The 17,147-nt window shown below is 60.2% G+C and overlaps 1 protein-coding gene across 1 annotated transcript in view; it reads left to right on the forward strand.

The window, feature by feature from the left end:
- CASTOR2 (cytosolic arginine sensor for mTORC1 subunit 2) overlaps nt 1-8,774 on the forward strand; it is a 48,526-nt gene extending 39,752 nt beyond the window's left edge. Inside the window, exons 3-9 of the mRNA XM_008141496.3 lie at nt 1,121-1,314; nt 1,961-2,093; nt 2,849-2,972; nt 4,939-5,049; nt 5,432-5,514; nt 7,873-7,967; nt 8,044-8,774. Of these exons, the coding sequence (XP_008139718.1) occupies nt 1,121-1,314; nt 1,961-2,093; nt 2,849-2,972; nt 4,939-5,049; nt 5,432-5,514; nt 7,873-7,967; nt 8,044-8,109 (806 nt within the window). The 3' untranslated portion in view covers nt 8,110-8,774. The remainder of the gene's footprint in view (nt 1-1,120; nt 1,315-1,960; nt 2,094-2,848; nt 2,973-4,938; nt 5,050-5,431; nt 5,515-7,872; nt 7,968-8,043) is intronic.
- Nucleotides 8,775-17,147: the final 8,373 nt, after the last annotated feature.

A 17,147-nucleotide genomic window follows, 5' to 3' on the forward strand; every position in this document is an offset into this window, starting at 1 on the left:
GGTCGCCATGACGACCAGAGCTGGGCAGGTAGGAGCCTGGTGGGGCCTCACTGAATTTCCCCTCCTTGGAAGCCGTCCTGCCTGAGGCCCATGCGGCCTTCCCTGGTTATCGCCATGCTCATCACCAGGGTCTGGGCCCCTCTCCTTCCTGGGGTCCTGGCACTGTCCCTCCCTAAGTGATCATGAAATCACCGCCCTCTCAGAGCTCTGGTTGTGGTGTTTACAGGGGGAATGGCAGTCCCTCTGGGGGTGGGTTTGAGCAGGAGTCTGATGCGTGGAGAGTCCTGTGCCAGCCTGTAGGGTCAGCTCCGTGGCTGTGTGTTTCTGGAGACACGTGTGCCCACATCCCGTGTGCAGGCTCCTCGGGCTCTGCAGGATGGGGAAAGGGATGGTCCAAACGTACGGAGCCCAGGTTTTACGAGCTGGTCAGGGAGACTCGCTCTTTGCTGTCGCTCTGAGCCTCCCCCATGCTGCCCCTGCCTGTGCCAACCCCCAGGGCTTGCTGGCTCTCCGGAGGGACTGGATGACCGTCACTGCCCACCTGACGGCACCCTCAGGAGCCCTCCTGGAGCTGGGCGTTCTTCCCTAGAAGCCCAGCAGGCAGGTCTGCTTGAAGCAAGGAGGAAACCCAGGGCCCCCATCCTGTCTTCTCCTGGCTCCCCTCCAACCCCAGCCTCCTGGGAGGTTCCTAGGAACCCAGTTTGAAAACCATGGGACCCATTCCACTGGGGTGAGGTGGTGATGGCAGCACCTGCCACCCCGAGGGGAGTGAGGACTGGAAATAACAAAATCATTGCTGACTGCTGAATACTCATCATTTCACGGTTGAGGAAACTGAGGCCCAACACAGATAAACCACATGTCCCCGTAGTTCCCACCCTCCTGAGCCGCCTGACACATCCAGAGTCCTCCGAGGGCTTCCCGGCTCGGTCCTCCCACAGCAGAGCCTTTGAGGCCGGTCCCATCCGCCTCTGACAGATGAGGGCACTCCGGCACAGAGGGTGGGGCTGGCCAAGGTCACACAGCTGGTCCCACGTGCCAGTCTCTACTCTGTGGCCTGCTCTGCTCTGGGGACCTGGGGCCCATCAGTCACAGGCCTGCCTTCTGTGTCCCCCTCCAGAGCTGCCTTCCTCGGAGCACCTGAGCGTGGCAGATGCCACCTGGCTGGCCCTCAATGTCGTGTCAGGTGGTGGCAGCTTTTCCAGCTCCCAGCCCATCGGGGTGACCAAGATCGCCAAGTCTGTCATCGCCCCGCTGGCCGACCAGAACATCTCCGTGTTCATGCTGTCCACCTACCAGACGGACTTCATCCTGGTAACCGCAGCTCCCGGGCGACAGGGACATCCCCCACAGGCACTGTCTGCAGAGTTCTGTGGTCCCCGTTCTCTGATCAGCTCAGAGAGAGGCCAGGGGGGCCTTAGGGTCGTCAGTCAAACGTTAGCCTGACCCAGGCTGGTCTCTGCCCCCTGCCCCCTCCACCTGCCTTTTGTGGGGGCCATGCTTGGTTTGACCTGGAAGCCAGGAAGTAAGGTCTGGGGAGCTCGTGTGGGTGGGGTATCATCCCAGCTGGACATCTGTCTCCCCGTTTCCCCACCCCCCACCCCCTGGGATGGCAAGTCTGTCTGGTCCTGGGGCCAGCAGCAGCTCCTGGCCACCAAGTCATTCTTTCTCCTCCCATGGGCCATGGCCACCCTCAAGAGCATGGGCCTGGGGAGGGGCGGGGACAGACTTGCACCTCGCGGCCCTCGGTGTCGTGTCTTCTCCCCTCTGCATCCTTCCTGCTGCCCTGGAGAGGTGTGCCCTGGTCCCAGGCTCCCAGCCCCCACCAGGGCGGCAGGAGGCAAGGACAGGGGGAGCTGGTTCTGGGGCAGAATCTCAGAGTGGGGTGGGGGGGTCGCTGCCCCCAGGCCCACTCCATCCAGGAACTACCGGACACTCATGTCCTCACTCCCTGCCCCAGGTACGTGAGCGGGACCTGCCCTTTGTCACCCACACCTTGTCATCAGAGTTCACCATTCTGCGGGTCGTCAACGGTGAGACGGTGGCCGCCGAGCACCTTGGCATCACCAATGGCTTTGTGAAGCCCAAGATGGGTGAGTCGGAGGGGAGGAGGGTTGGGGCTGGGTGAAAAAGGTGAGGGATTAAGAAAAAAACAGACACAGACAACAGGACAGTGATTGCCAGAGGGCAAGCGGGTGGAGGGAGGTAGAAGAAGGTCAAAAGGGGATAAATGGCGACAGAAGGAGACTGGACTTTGGGTGGTGAATGCATGATGCGGTATACAGATGATGTGTTACAGCGTTGTATTCCTAAACCTGTATAATTTTGTTAACCAGTGTCACTCCAGTGAATTCCATTTAAAATAAAAGTTACCAGGTACTGCCCCAGAACAGCCCATTCTCAGAGCATCAGTTGAGCTCCAGGCAGAACACGGTTCAGCCGTCCTGGTCAGACCCTGTGCCCGAGGTTAGTAAGGGTGGTGGATGCAGGCACAGCCGGCAATGGCCAGGGGCCACTCCCCGCCTGGCCCGCGGGGTCAGGCGGACCTTCCAGGGGCAGCCACTGTCGAGCTGAAGCTCAGACACAAGTAAGCGCTCAGGCAGGTGGTGAAGGCTGGGAAGGGCATTCCAGGCAGGTGATAGATACGGCATGTGCAGGGGCCCCGGGCCTGGGGGAGCCTGGACTAGCAGAAGAGCTGTAGGTGGTGGTGGAGGCCAAAGAAATGACCGGCCAGGGCTCCCAGGGCCTGGAGCCAGGCCGCCCAGAGCGTCTGCAGCAAACCCCCCCTGCCCCCCCCGCCCCCGCTGCTCCTCTTACCGCCTTGGCACCTCTGTCTTTGCACTCACAGTCCAGAGGCCCGTCATCCACCCACTGTCCAGCCCCAGCAACAGCTTCTGCGTCACCAGCCTGGACCCCGACACGCTGCCTGCTGTTGCCACACTCCTCATGGACGTCATGTTCTACTCCAACGGGTAGGGTCTCCTTGGGTGTGAGGGGCTGCAGGTGGGCCAAGAGGAAAGATGGCTGTGCCACGGAGCCCCAGTCTCAGAGGAGACAGGCCTGCCCTGGGAGCCAGTCTGAGGGAGGAGACACAGAGCTGCCCTGGGAGCCAGTCTGAGGGAGGAGACAGGCCTGCCCTGGGAGCCAGACTGAGGGAGGAGACAGGCCTGCCCTGGGAGCCAGTCTGAGGGAGGAGACAGGCCTGCCCTGGGAGCCAGTCTGAGGGAGGAGACAGGCCTGCCCTGGGAGCCAGTCTGAGGGAGGAGACAGGCCTGCCCTGGGAGCCAGTCTGAGGGAGGAGACAGGCCTGCCCTGGGAGCCAGTCTGAGGGAGGAGACAGGCCTGCCCTGGGAGCCAGTCTGAGGGAGGAGACAGGCCTGCCCTGGGAGCCAGTCTGAGGGAGGAGACAGGCCTGCCCTGGGAGCCAGTCTGAGGGAGGAGACACAGACCTGCCCTGGGAGCCAGTCTGAGGGAGGAGACAGGCCTGCCCTGGGAGCCAGTCTGAGGGAGGAGACACAGACCTGCCCTGGGAGCCAGTCTGAGGGAGGAGACACAGACCTGCCCTGGGAGCCAGTCTGAGGGAGGAGACACAGACCTGCCCTGGGAGCCAGTCTGAGGGAGGAGACACAGACCTGCCCTGGGAGCCAGTCTGAGGGAGGAGGCACAGACCTGCCCTGGAAGCCAGTCTGAGGGAGGAGACAGGCCTGCCCTGGGAGCCAGTCTGAGGGAGGAGACAGGCCTGCCCTGGGAGCCAGTCTGAGGGAGGAGACAGGCCTGCCCTGGGAGCCAGTCTGAGGGAGGAGACACAGAGCTGCCCTGGGAGCCAGTCTGAGGGAGGAGACAGGCCTGCCCTGGGAGCCAGTCTGAGGGAGGAGACACAGAGCTGCCCTGGGAGCCAGACTGAGGGAGGAGACAGACCTGCCCTGGGAGCCAGTCTGAGGGAGGAGACAGACCTGCCCTGGGAGCCAGTCTGAGGGAGGAGACAGGCCTGCCCTGGGAGCCAGTCTGAGGGAGGAGACAGACCTGCCCTGGGAGCCAGTCTGAGGGAGGAGACAGGCCTGCCCTGGGAGCCAGTCTGAGGGAGGAGACAGGCCTGCCCTGGGAGCCAGTCTGAGGGAGGAGACACAGACCTGCCCTGGACACTTGTCTGGGGTTGGTGGTGGGGAGACATGGCTCTACCCAAAGCTCCATCTGAGAAGAGAGACTTTCTTCCTTGGGAATCTTTTTTTTTTTTAATTATTATTGATTTCAGAGAGAGAGATTAGAGAGAATCATTGACCGGCTGCCTCCTGCACTCCTGACCGGGGATGGAGCCCACAACCGGAGCATGTGCCCTGACCGGAAATCGAACCGTGACCTCCTGGTTCGTAGGTCGACGCTCAGCCACTGAGCAGCAGCGGCCGGGCTTCCTTTGGGAAAGTTGAACCCTGGGGAAGCCAGAGCACAGGGAGATGTTGGCCAACCCCACCGCCCTGAGCTCCGAGGCAGGCCCCCTCCCTGAGCTTCGAACGCGGGGTTTTCATCCGGAGGACGACAGGCTTGGCGTTGTCCTCAGAGTCGGTGTTACCTTCAGGCCAACACCAGGTCGGTGGGTGCAGGTTCCAGTGAGCTGGCAGCGACCACAGATCGTGCCCGGAGACGTGGGCCCACACAAGGACAGAGAACCCTGCCGGGAAGGGGCCCGTGCAGCTGCCCTGGGGGCCGGCTGGAGCTCGGGCACGGACATGCCCTGCTCACCTCCACGAATGCGTGGAATCGTGTGCATCGCACAGAGACCTGCGGGGACTCTGGCTCAGGGTTACTCAGCAAGGCAGGGTAGGGGCTCTCCCAGGCCAGTGCTCTTCCCAGCAACCCATGCTGAGGCTAACGGGCAGGACAGGCAGGGGTCGGGGTGCAGTGGGGCCCCCACTCCACCCTCACCAGCACCCCCGTCCCCAGCGTGAAGGACCCCATGGCTGCCAGTGACGACTGTGGCCACATCCGCTTCTTCTCCTTCTCCCTCATCGAGGGTTACATCTCCCTGGTGATGGACGTGCAGACCCAGCAGAGGTGAGCCGGGCCACGGGTTGACCAGGGTGGGCTGGGCTCCTTGTGGGCACATCACCCCCTTTGTCCCTAATATTTATCACCACGGCCCTTCATTGCAGGTAGGCGGGCCCTGTCTCCAGATGACAGGCGACTCAGAGAGACGAGGGCCCTGGGTCATTCGAGTACCATTTGCCCCACAGTCCCCTCAGTGGAGCTGGGGAGGGGCAGTTGTTGCACAGCCAATCCCAACCTTGCCTTCCTGTCCCCCCACCCCCAGGCGAGGGGGGTGCAGAGAGAGTGGGTGGAGGGCTCGGCAGGGTCCTGGGGCCCATCCTGTGGCAGGTGGAGCCCTGGCCAGGGAGCGCCTGAACATCAGCCTCTGGATTTTCCTCGCTCCTTTAAGGTTTCCTAGTAACTTGCTGTTCACAAGCGCATCTGGAGAGCTCTGGAAGATGGTGCGGATCGGAGGCCAGCCCCTGGGATTCGGTGAGCCCTGTGGGGTTCAGCGGAGGGGGGTGGGGGCATTGCCGAGTGCCTCCAAGTGCTGGGGCACTCACGTCGCCCGGAGTCACAGCCTGCCTGTGGCCTGGGGTACAGAAGGGGAGACGGAAGCCTGAGGTCCCACTGACCAGTGAGGGAGGGAGGTACAGGCCTCTGGAGGGAAGTATTCACGGACCATCTCACATCCCAGCACGTGACCTTTTCTGTCCTGGGAAGGAGACTTCCTCCTGCAGAACCCAGCGACCTGTTCGGGGGGAAACCGCAATGGTTCCCCAGACTCAGCCCAGCAGCAGCTTCCACAGTTCCCCGCGCCGTGTCTTTGGTGTTTTTTCCCATAAGCATTTTCTGCGGGGCCCCAGGCCTCAGACCCCTCGGGGCCCGCACCCTTTCAGCACTGCAGGCTGCCCCGCTGGGAGGGACTGCAGTGTGCCTGGGACCAGAGCTCTGTCGTGATTAGAAATGATTTCCTTGGGCTAGACCGTTAGACCCACAGCTTGCACCAGAGCGGCTCTTGGTAAATCAGAGTGGTGGTTTGCAGGGAGCGTCCTCAGCCAGCCCAGTGGTATGTGGCCCTGATTTCATAGACAGGGCGCAGAATGCTCCTGATAGCACCCACACTGCTCCAGGGGCCAGCGGGTCAGCCCTGAGGGCTCTCTCCCGGGACGGGACATGGAGCTGGCAGGGCATTTGGACCTGGGGTGAGGGGGCCACTGAGGAAGCCAGGTTCTGCCACCTGCCTCACCTTTCTCATGAGTTCGCAGATGGACGGACAGTGCCCCTAACTCTGCTCACATCAAGAGGCCAATGCAGGAGCAGTAAGGGTGGGATAGCACATGAAACTCAGCCGTCTCCGTGGGCAGACCTCGGCACATTGCTGAGGGGAGTTGTTTGCTCGGCCTCGTAGATAGCGACGGGGCAGGGAGGTTGTAGGACTCCAGGGTGAGCTGAGAAGGCAGCAGCTAGCTGCCTTCCCAGGATGCAGCGGGTTGAGAGCCATGCTTATAGCTACAAAGAGTCCTGCAGGGAAAATAACTTAGACTCTGACAGGTGCTAGACCGGCGGGTTCTGCATGTGTGTGGCCATGGATAGAATAAATATATTCTACACCATAACCCAGCACACACACATACCCAAACGACGCAAACTACGGTCTCACAAAACCACCCTCACCTACTGTGTGCTGTGCCGTTTGGCCTTTCCTGGTCACCAGCCCTCTAAGTTAATGTCACAGGGGTCACATCCTAGACCCTGGTCTCCTCCCCTCCTCCTTTCATAGGAAGAGAAGGTGTCTCAGGACACAGCCAGTCTCCACCATGTAGCGCCACAGACAGTCCCCAGGAGTGTAGGCTCGAGACCTGCACAGCCACCAAAGGGGCCTGGGGGCCAGCCAGGAGCCCGGCAGGTGAAGGGGAAGCAGGAACTTGAGAGACCTACAGGGCTGCTGCACGGGTGGGCCAATGAGCAGGGCCAGGGCCAGGGCGTGGAGGGTCATATCCGACGCTGGGTTTAGTGACAATGGAGGTGGGACCCGGGGTAATTCCTAGGCTTCGGCCTCAGAATCCCATGGGAGCTGGTGACCAGACCTGGGCTCCACCCAGCACCTCGCCCACATGTGTGGGGACAGTGTTGGGGAAATGCGTCATCACCAAAATCATAACAGTAGCTTTTCGGAAACACACAGGATTGTGTTGGAGTGGGATAGTCCTCAGATCCTGGAGGTCTTCCTGTAGGAGGAAGCCTTGAGTGGTGCCTTTAAATCAGGGAGGAAGCTGCCACTGAGGATAAGACCAGCCCCAGGCAACCCCAAGGTTGCTTTATCAGATAAGGTTTGGGGGAGAGCAGAAAAGCAGCACAGACTCCCACTTTCAGATGCTAGAGGGGGTAGGCAGTCACGTCCCAGCCCCACCAAACGCCTGACACTGCCAGAGGACGGGCAGGGGCCTCCACCCAGGGGGGCTCCGCTGAGGACAGGGGCTCAGAAAGGAAGTGACTTGGCCACGGTTATCTGACTAGAAAAGGGGGCCTACACTGCCTCCAGCTCCGCCTTAGTGACCTCGAAGGCTGGCAGGGAAGATGCATTGTGGCTACAGAGCATGGAACAGGCAGAGGGTGGCCAGTCAGACAGAACTGAGTGGAGAGCTCATTGCTGGTGAGGGCATCAAGCAGGCTCCTGGTGGAGGGGCCTTTGCACTAGGCCTTCAGGCGGTGGCTGGCGGGGGGCGGGGGGGGTGCAGACAGGCACTGCTGGCAGAGGGAGGGAGAGGGCAGAGGGAGCACTGGCTGGCACCCCGGGTGATGATGCCACCACGTGGAGGCTGAGCCAGTCCCCACCTCCGTCCCCAGATGAGTGTGGCATTGTGGCCCAGATCTCCGAGCCCTTGGCTGCTGCGGACATCCCCGCCTACTACATCAGTACTTTCAAGTTCGACCACGCACTGGTGAGTGTCCACACTGGCCCCGGGGCAGGGGAGCCGGCCCCAGGGGCTCACGGGTTTGCTCCTCCTGCCCTTGCAGGTCCCAGAAGAAAACATTAACGGCGTCATCAGCGCCCTGAAAGTCAGCCAAGCAGAGAAGCATTAGAAGGGTCTCCTCCTCCCGCCCCTGCCCGACGATTCTTCTTGCAGTATTTCTCAACAGACTGGAAAATCTGCCCCCGGTCCCCCAAAGAAGGGGCCTCAGAGGCGCACCCCCAACTGCTGACTTCGCCAGGCCTGGGCCCAGGCCAGGGCCTCCCCATGTCCTCCCTTCCCAGAGCCTCCAGAGAACCCCCCGTGCTCCCCCCACCCCCACTCCAGAAAATGATGTCTGAGGCCCAGGGAGCTGATGAGCTGACCCGCCCCCTCACCCGGCCTCGCCCACGGCCAGGGGCAGACACTGACGTAAGCTGGCGCCTCCTACAAGACACTGGGGTACCAATTCGCATGTGATCTTGGGGAGCAGGCTGAGCAGGACTGAGTTCATGGAGCCTGGGGAGGCCCCGGTGAGGGGGCAAGCTGGATACTGTGGTTGCTGGTCTCTGGTTCCATCAGCTCAGGGCTGGTTCCCGGAGTGGAGGCCAGTGGGCGGCCCTGGCGACACATGCAGGTGAGGCTCCGGCAGAGCTCGGGTGCGGCCCCGAGCTGGGGAAGACCCGCGCCACCCAGAGCCTCGCCTGCCAACCACAGGGCTTGTGCCCCGACTCCCAGCAAGACTGCCAAGGGGGCCCTGTCCACACCCTCCCCCCCCCCCCCACAAGCACTGACGCCTGGGAGGCGGTGCCTGGGAGACCCACCAGCCTAGGGTGTGAGCTCCTGTCCCCTCCGCTTTCCCTGGACCCTACTCAGGAGGCGGAGCCTCGGCTTCCCAGCATTCTGGGCCTGGGGTTCCTTAGGTCACCCCTCCTCCCCAACAGTTGACTAGACCAGCGCAGGCTCCCTTGTTGTCCTGTCTCCTCCCTTCCTCGCTTTGGGGGACATAGAAGGCCTCTGCCCCCAACTCGCCTGCCTGCCCGCCCCTCGGTTCTGGGCCTGGCATTCATGAGTACTTGATCTGGGAGGCAGCTTAACTGAGCCTTAATAGAGAAAACGTACTTCGTTTTAGTTTCGTATTTAATGTATTTGTGCCCAGGCTGAGGTTGGCAGCCGTTGCTAGAGACAGGGCCCGCTGAGCTGCCTGGGGACCAGAGGCCCAGCGTCACTTGGCTGGTGCCCCGTGGCTCCAGGGACAGGCATGAGAGCTGGGCCCTGGCCCTCCCGGGAGCAGGACCCGGGAGCAGAGGTCTGTTACCCGCCGGGCCCAATGACAGGTACCCAGGCAGCTGTGGTTCTGAGTGTCGGGACCCGAGGGCCACAGGGAGGCGGACAGCCAGGTGGCAGGCAGCTGAGGCAGGCGTGTCCCCCTGGAGGCTTCGCAGGCAGAATGGGGTGAGCCCCGGCCTCCCTCTACCGGGGGTGCTTTCTGCGTGCGAAGGGCCCGCCGGGGCCCCTGCCCTGCTGGTGCTCTTCCTTGGGCATCGGCTGACTCGCGCTGTCTCGGAGGAGGAGGGCCGTTCCCTTGGTCTGGTGAGGGCCCGCGTGAGCCCCACCCCTTCCTCTGAGCTGTGTGGGGTCCTTCGTGCCCTGGAGGCCCCGGTGCAGTAGCTGTGCAGCTGGATCCTGGCCGATCTCGGGGCTCATGCACTGAGTAGGAACCCACCTTTTTTTCTTAAGTTAATTCATTTTGCACAAAACTCCATAACAACCAAAACGTGTAACTTGTTTGCTGGTTCCAAACGGGGGTGGCCCAGTGGCTGGGCGACACTTGAAGCCCCGAGTCCCCTTTCTGTCGTTGGAAGGCCTTGGTTTTCTGAGGCGCGCCGCTCCCCGCCCCTTCCCGTCCGTCCCCCTAACCACGTCACTTGACCTTTTTCTCCTTCCCGAGCAAGTGTGTAGGCCCCGTGACCCCAGAAATGCGTGCTCCCCAGGCCCCTAGGGCGTATCTATTGTACACACGTATAAATACCTGTGTTTTATGTTGATATAGATATATACTGTAAATAGCATATATACTTGAGCAATATATATGTTAATATATACTGTGTGGGCACGCACATGCGTGTGTGTGCGGTACGTGGACGCAGACCCCACTGTGTGTGTGTGCGTGTGTGCGTGTGTGTGTGTGTGTGTGTGTGTGTGTGTGTGTGTAAGGGCCTCCGCCCGCCGTGTCTGCCGTGCACACAGGCACGTTTGAGCCACCGTGTATTTTTAATTCAAGTATATAGGCAATACGACTTTGCGAGAAGCCGGCCGCTGCCTCCGCCCTGACTTGACAGAAAAACAAAACCAGCAGCCCAGGGGCTGAGCCCCAGAGGGGGCATCGTGGGTTTCTCCCCCTTCTTTCTTGAAAGCTGGGTTCAGCCCCTTCCTGAACTCCCATCTCCATGGCCAAGACCCTGACACCCTTGAATTTCAAGATGGTAGAGCTCAGAGGGGAGGCGCTGAACAGAACAGCCCCCTTCCCAGCTCGCCCCGCCTGCTGGACCGTCACCCCGAGTCTCCGCCCAGGCCTGACCCCCTCGCATGGCTCCGTTCATGCTGACGGCTCACCTGGCTGATCTCACCTGCAGCTTAGATAGAAGCCTCGGGTTCCTTCCCAGGTCTCCTCCTGGGCTGGCCCTGTCCAACTGAGCAAGGCCCTGTGTGTGCCCTGGATGTGTGTCCAGGGAGGGGATGGGGCACCTTCCACCCGGAAACCCGCCCTTTGTTTCCCAGTCCGGTCCTGCTGTGTGAAGAGGCGGGGGCGCCGGGCAGGCGGGTCCTCGGGTCTGTGCGCCTGTGGTTAGCAGGGTCTGTGGTTTGGTGTGCACAGCATTGGGGTGTGGGAGTGAGCATTTTCCCCCCAGTGGCCAGCTGCTCGCCCCCCTCCCAGGCTCTCCGTGGAGGGGGCATGTGCCCAGGCCTGCCGTAGAGGTGGCCCTGAGGGTTTCTTGGCTCTGGCTGGTGGGCATGCAGCAGGGAGGGAAGCTGGGCTTGTGGGCAAAGCTGCCTCGGGGGGGCAGGGGGGGCAGGCAGGCCCTGTGTCTTTGCTGCGGTGCCACTCCCTGGAAAGAAAAGCTCAAACTGTCTAAATGCCACCCTCGCCCCTTGCCCACCCCACCCCCACCCCCACCATTACGCAACAGTGAGGAGAGGGAGGGAGGGGGCACCGTGACCACTCCTCCTCCCGCGTCCACAGTTGTGAAAGCCCGCCTCTGCTGCATCCTCAGCCCAGGCTCCCCTGGTTCCTGGGAAACTCCTGCCCCCTCAGCCCCAGCCCTGACCCAGCAAAGTCAGGAGGTGCCATCCGGGCCACTGCCCTCCGCTCAGGGCACACCCCCAAGCTGGAGAGGCATGCAGACCTCCCCTCCCCAAGATTCAGGGGGTCGAGAGCCCCCCAGCACCAGCATTCTCCCCCTCCTCCCACCTCCAGGCCCCTGGTGGGCAGGGAAGGAGCCAGGTGACCCAGAGCTGCCCACCAGGCTCCGGCAGCACGGCCTCGGGGCCCAGTGTAGTCTGAGGGGGCTTGTCCCTCTGAGGTGACAGAATGCCCTGGCAGTCAGAGCTGGGAGGGGCCAGGCCGGTGTCCAAGCCAAGGGTACCATCTGCCTGATGATCGGTAATGAGCCTGCCTGCCCACCCCCGGTCCCTCCTGGCCACATTTCCCCACGGCCGCCTGGCCGCCTTTCTGAGCCTCTGGATCCGGATGTGGGACAGGGGCCCTTCACAGCCCCGGCTAAGAGAAGCGACGTTGGGGATCTCTCTGCCTGTTGACGGCAGAGCACGCCAGCCCTGAGGAATTGTCGATGCCACTTCCTGAGTGAACACTGGGCTGGGGGTAGGAAGAAAACACCCCCAATGTATCTGTGCCGCTGTAAGTCAGGGCTGGGGAGCCACGGAGTTGGTGGTCAGCTTGAGAGGAGCTCAGGGCAAGAGGATGGGAAGACTGGCTTCTCAGACATCCCAGCCGCCGTGCCAAGGAGGGGCTAGGCCTGGAGCAGGCAGGAGCCCGCCGTTCAGAGGCCGCCTGGGAGGGGAGCCAACCGAGACGCCAGCGGGAGGCCGGCTTGGGAGGAGTGGCCCGGGGTTGTCACACGCATGGAGAGTTGAGCCCTGGTACAGCTGGGTCTCAGAGCTCGTCCCAGGTTTGGTTAGTTTTTTTGTTTTGTTTTTCATTTTCAAATTAGAGGCAGCCAAAGGACACCCTTAACTGTCTGTCGTACCGTTTGCATAGGTCGTGGAGGGAAGACGGGGTGGGCTGTGGCCTTCAGCTTTCACGTTCGCACCCTCCTGTGGAGCCTGCTGTGTGGGAAGGTGAAGACGGGCTGCTGGCTAAGGGAGCTGCTTGTCCTTGGGGCTCCCGGCACCGGGGTGGCCCGGCCTGTGGCACCCGTGGGCACCCGTGGTGAGGGAGTGTGTGGCTGTCCGTTCAAGGGGATGGGAGGCTGTGAGAGTCAGGACACTGGTCTGTGCACAGCCACACGTGTGCACTTCCACATGATGTGTACGTATGTGCTGTGTCATACACATCAGTGTGTGTGAGAGCACGTGTGCGGAGTTCGATGTGAGCTGAAGGACTGCCTCCCTCGGTGTTCTGAGGCCTTGGTAGCATTCTGACCGGTGGCCACCTGCGGAGCGGGTGGAGGGAGGCAGACCTGGAAGGGCTGCCCAGGCCACTTGGTTTTGTTAGCCCTGCCCTGTGGTGGGGGCCGAGGTGTCCCCTGCGGGGACTCTGTCCGCACAGCCAGCCTGAAAGCCTGGGCCTGCCGAGCCGCCGCCTCAGAAGCATCGAGTCCTGAGGTCAGTCTCACAGGGAGAGCTGTGGGTGCTGGGCCCGCGCCTGCTGGGCTCCTCCGGGAAGGGCAGCCAGCAACGTTGGAGACCAGGGGTCAGGGGAGCGGAAAGGTGAAAAACAGGCCAAATTCAGATCCCAAGACAGAGACCAAGCTCATTGCGTTTTCTGTCCATTGCCTCAGTTTACCTATTTATATTTAGAAAATGGTCCCGGAAGAACTGAGCAGGATTGGCTCCAAAACGGGGGTGGGGGCAGTGGACAAGCCCTCTTGTTACTCTATGCCAAAACCATTTCCGTTATCCTGAGATGGGGTGCGTGGATGCTGGATGCACAGTGGGGCTCTGAGGGGCCTCCGCCTGCCCGGGGCCTCATCTTGGGGAACCTAGCCCTCACTGGCATGCCCAGGTCACCAGCAGTAGCAGTGGCACCTGCCTCTGGCCCTGGGTGAGGGGAGAAGTGGGCAGCCCTACACCAAGGCCCCTCACGCTGACTTTGTTGAAGAAAAAAAACCCCTGGAGATTCATGTACTGTATGACGGAGAGAAAAACGTACCTAATGTTCCCCAAAAAAGACAGTATATTTTGTACTTTGTAAAGTGTTAATTAAAACGGAGAAAACAATGATGTTGGCTGACAGCTGTCTTTGTTCGGATCCAGGGCCACCACTCATCTCCCCTTTCTCCATACCGCGGTCTGGGGAGCGCAGGCCAGGGGCTGGGGGGGAAGCAGGAAAGCCTTCCAGTCCAGCACCCAGAATCGGAGAGGGAACGGCCCGAGAGCGAGAGGGGTGTATTAGTTACCGGTGCTGCGGAGTAAGTTGCCCCACACGTAATGCTTGAAATGGTTGTTTGTATGCCACGGTTTCTGTGGGTGGGAATTCGGGAGCGTTGGGCAGTCCGGCTGAGCCCCGCGCGAGGCCGCAGCCTGAAGGTTTGGCTGGGAGGGAGGATCCCTTCCAAGGCGGTTCCTTCACACGGCTGGGTTGGCAGGAGGCCTCCCATCCGCTCCACGCGTCTCCCCGTGGGACTGCTCCAGTGTCCTCACCGTGTGCTGCCTGGCTTCCCTCGGAGCACAGGATTCAAGGGCCAAGGCCAATGTATCTCCCCTACCCACGCACCATCACACGCTCCTCACCCCGCTGATTTGACACAGGAGGAGACCACACAAAGATGTGAAAACCAAGAGGCCAAGATCATGGGCCATCTCGGAGACTGGCTGCAACACCCACCATTCGTCCCCAAGCCTCTGGCAGAGGTGGGCCTGGGGGTCAGGGCAGGTCAGGGCCCTGCTGGTGATGGGGAGGATCAGCATCCCCCCCACAGGTGCGCTGACGTTTGCCTCTTGCCCTGTTGGCAGGAGGCCTGAGACCAGCAGGTCCTGGGACTTGGACCCCCTTCACCCTGTCCTCTGACGTTTTCCATGGAGCGCAGGTGTGAGCAGGGCAGGACTCTGCCTGCCCTCGGCCCACCGACCCCAGTCCCCACCCACCTCCCCCACAGGAGCAGCCGCACTGGAGATGGGAGTGGAGATGGGGCTGGAGCACCCGTGCACCCCCCTGAGCCCAGGGAAGCTCTGGCTACTGTGGAGCTCAGGCCGGGACATCAGACTCATCTGGGTCCCCAGCTCCGGGCCCAGGCCTGGCACTGCCTGAGTGACCGTGAGTGTGAGGAAGGGGCGGGAAGGGAGGCCTTTGCAGCTGGTTGGAGAGTATGGGGGCAATGAAGAGTCCCCGTGGATGTCATGGCTCCAGAGGGGTATCTGCAGACCAGAAACATAAAATGGTTTATGTTACGCTACTTACATCTCAGTTTTTTTGGAGAAAGGAATGTGGTAGAAAATACAGCAGGTGTGGATGCACAGCATGGAGGACGGCCAAGAGAGAAATGTGTGGTATTTGACCGCTCTCTGCAGTTAAAGAAGGTTCCTGTAAACACGGTGAAGAGCATCACGGAGGCGGAGGAGTGAGATGAAGGGAAGAACACGGAGGTCCCTGCCTTGCGAAGGTTGGTAGTGGAGCACCTCCTTTGAGGTGTTTCTCCAAGAGCTCCACCGAGCTGAACCAGCAGCAGCTGTCTGCTGGACCTGCCGCCATGTCTGCTCACTGGAGAGCCCCGGGCGCAGCGGGTCTGATGGGGAGAGGCCTGGAGAAGCAGCAGGGAGCCCCTAGCCGGCCTGTGGGGAACAGCCACACTGGCTGGATTCAGGAAAAGAAATAACTCAGTGTCTTGGAACTCAAGATTACAGTGTGTGACGGTTTACATGATAAAAGTGTCAAAGTTAGAAATTAAATGAATGCCTCAACAATTCCACTCGTTGAAAATTTGAAAACATTCACACACATGCTTGTGTGGGAATGTTCAAAAAAATAGGAAGCTGGGCCAGCATAAAACTGACACATGAATGTTTTGGCATTATTCACAAGAACACAAAAGTGGGACCAGCCGACATATTCATCAGCGGGTGAGTAACCAATGTGGTACATCAAAAAGAAAGAAAGCCTCCCCAGATGACCCCCTGGTCCAGCCAGGGTTGAGAAGCCGGGGTGGAGGGTACAGTCTGCCCACGGCTGTCATGAACTCCCCCTCCTGGGCAGGTGGCCTCACTTGGAGGTCGACCAGAGGCAGCCAGGCCCCAGACGCACAAGCTGGAACAGACGCCTCCTCACCACTGCGTCTCGGCACTGGCAGGGCCTGGAGTGCGGTGGGTGCCCAGGGGTACGGATACATTCCCCTCAAGCCTCTGCGTCACCCGCAGTATTCTCACGCTGGAATGAAGGTCGACAGCTGCAGCTGTGGGACGTCCTAAGGCCATGAACCTGAACTTGTTTCCAGCTCCAAGATGGACTCCATCCGGGCATTGTCTGATGGTCATGGCCTGTGTTCCCTGGTCTCCTGGCACCTCAGCTGCATTAAGCTCCCAGTGGGATAGCAAGACGTTTCTCTGCTCCCCCAGGGCAGCCTCCCCACCACCAGCCACAGCCCACCTGCTGGCCTCCCTAGCAACACATCAACGCCTGGTGTGAGGAGGTGACAACAGTCTGGATTTATCCTTTTAAACTTGACTGCTGAGCATGCACCTCCGTGTGGCCCAAGATCTGAGAAAAGCACAGCTAGTACTCCAGACATGGTCTCCGGCTCAAGTTTAACCTCGGCTGCTGCTGCTCCATGTTCAATAGCAAGGCTTGTGTGAAAGGCCAGGATGTTGTTGTTGTTAATCCTCACCCGAGGATATATTTTTAAAAATATTTTTTATTGATTTCAGAGAGGAAAGGAGAGGAAGAGAGATAGAAACATCAATGAGAGAGAACCATTGATTGGCTGCCTCCTGCACACCCTGCATTGGGGTTTGAGTCCACAACCCACGCAATGCCTGACCAGGAATCAAACCGTGACCTCCTGGTTCATAGGTTGACACTCAGCCACTGAGCCCTCAGCCCACTGACCCCAGTCCCCACAGAAGCAGCACTGGAGATGGGAGTGGAGATGGGGCTGGAGCACCCATGCACCCCCGAGCCCAAGGAAGCTCTGGCTACTGTGGAGCTCAAGCCTGGACATCACAGATTCATCTGGGTCCCCAGCTCCATTGATTCCCACCCCCCACCCTCTCCCCCCCCCCCCCCACTGATTTTTAGAGTAAAAGGGAGGCGTGAGGGGGAGAGGGAGAGATTGATTGGTTGCCTTTTGCACGCACCCCAACTGGGCCAGGGATCAAACCTGCAACCCAGGTAAGTGCCCTTAACTGGTAATCAAACCCATGACCCTTTGGTGCACAGGCCAACCACTGAAGCATACGGGCCTGGGATTTTTGTTTAATACTCACCTAAGAATATTTTTCCCTTGATTTTTATTTTTTTAATATATTTTTTTTATTGGGTTCAGAGAGGAAGGGGAGGGAGAGACAGAAACATCCATGATGAGAATCACTGATTGGCTGCATCCTGCACGCCCCCTACTAAGATTGAACCCATGGCACAGGCATGTGCCCTGATCGGGAATCGAACTGTGTGTGACCTCCTGGTTCATAGGTTGATGCTCAACCAGAGAGCCACACCAGCCGGGCTCCATTGATTTTGAGAGAGTGTGGGAGGGGGTGAGACAGAGAAACATCGATGTGAGAGACACACTGATTGGTTGCCTCCCTCACACGCCCCAACTTGGCCTGGGGATTTACACTGCCACTGAGGTACGTGCCCTTGACCAGAATCAAAACCAGGACCCTTCAGACCTTAAGCTCTGTCCACTGAACCAAACCAAGTAGGACTGGGATTTCTAATTTATTCATTGATTTGAGAGAGAGGAGAGAAACATCAATTTGTTCCACTATTTATGCATT

This window comes from Eptesicus fuscus, chromosome 4, assembly GCF_027574615.1.
Source record: "Eptesicus fuscus isolate TK198812 chromosome 4, DD_ASM_mEF_20220401, whole genome shotgun sequence".
Classification (NCBI taxonomy): Eukaryota; Metazoa; Chordata; class Mammalia; order Chiroptera; family Vespertilionidae; genus Eptesicus; species Eptesicus fuscus.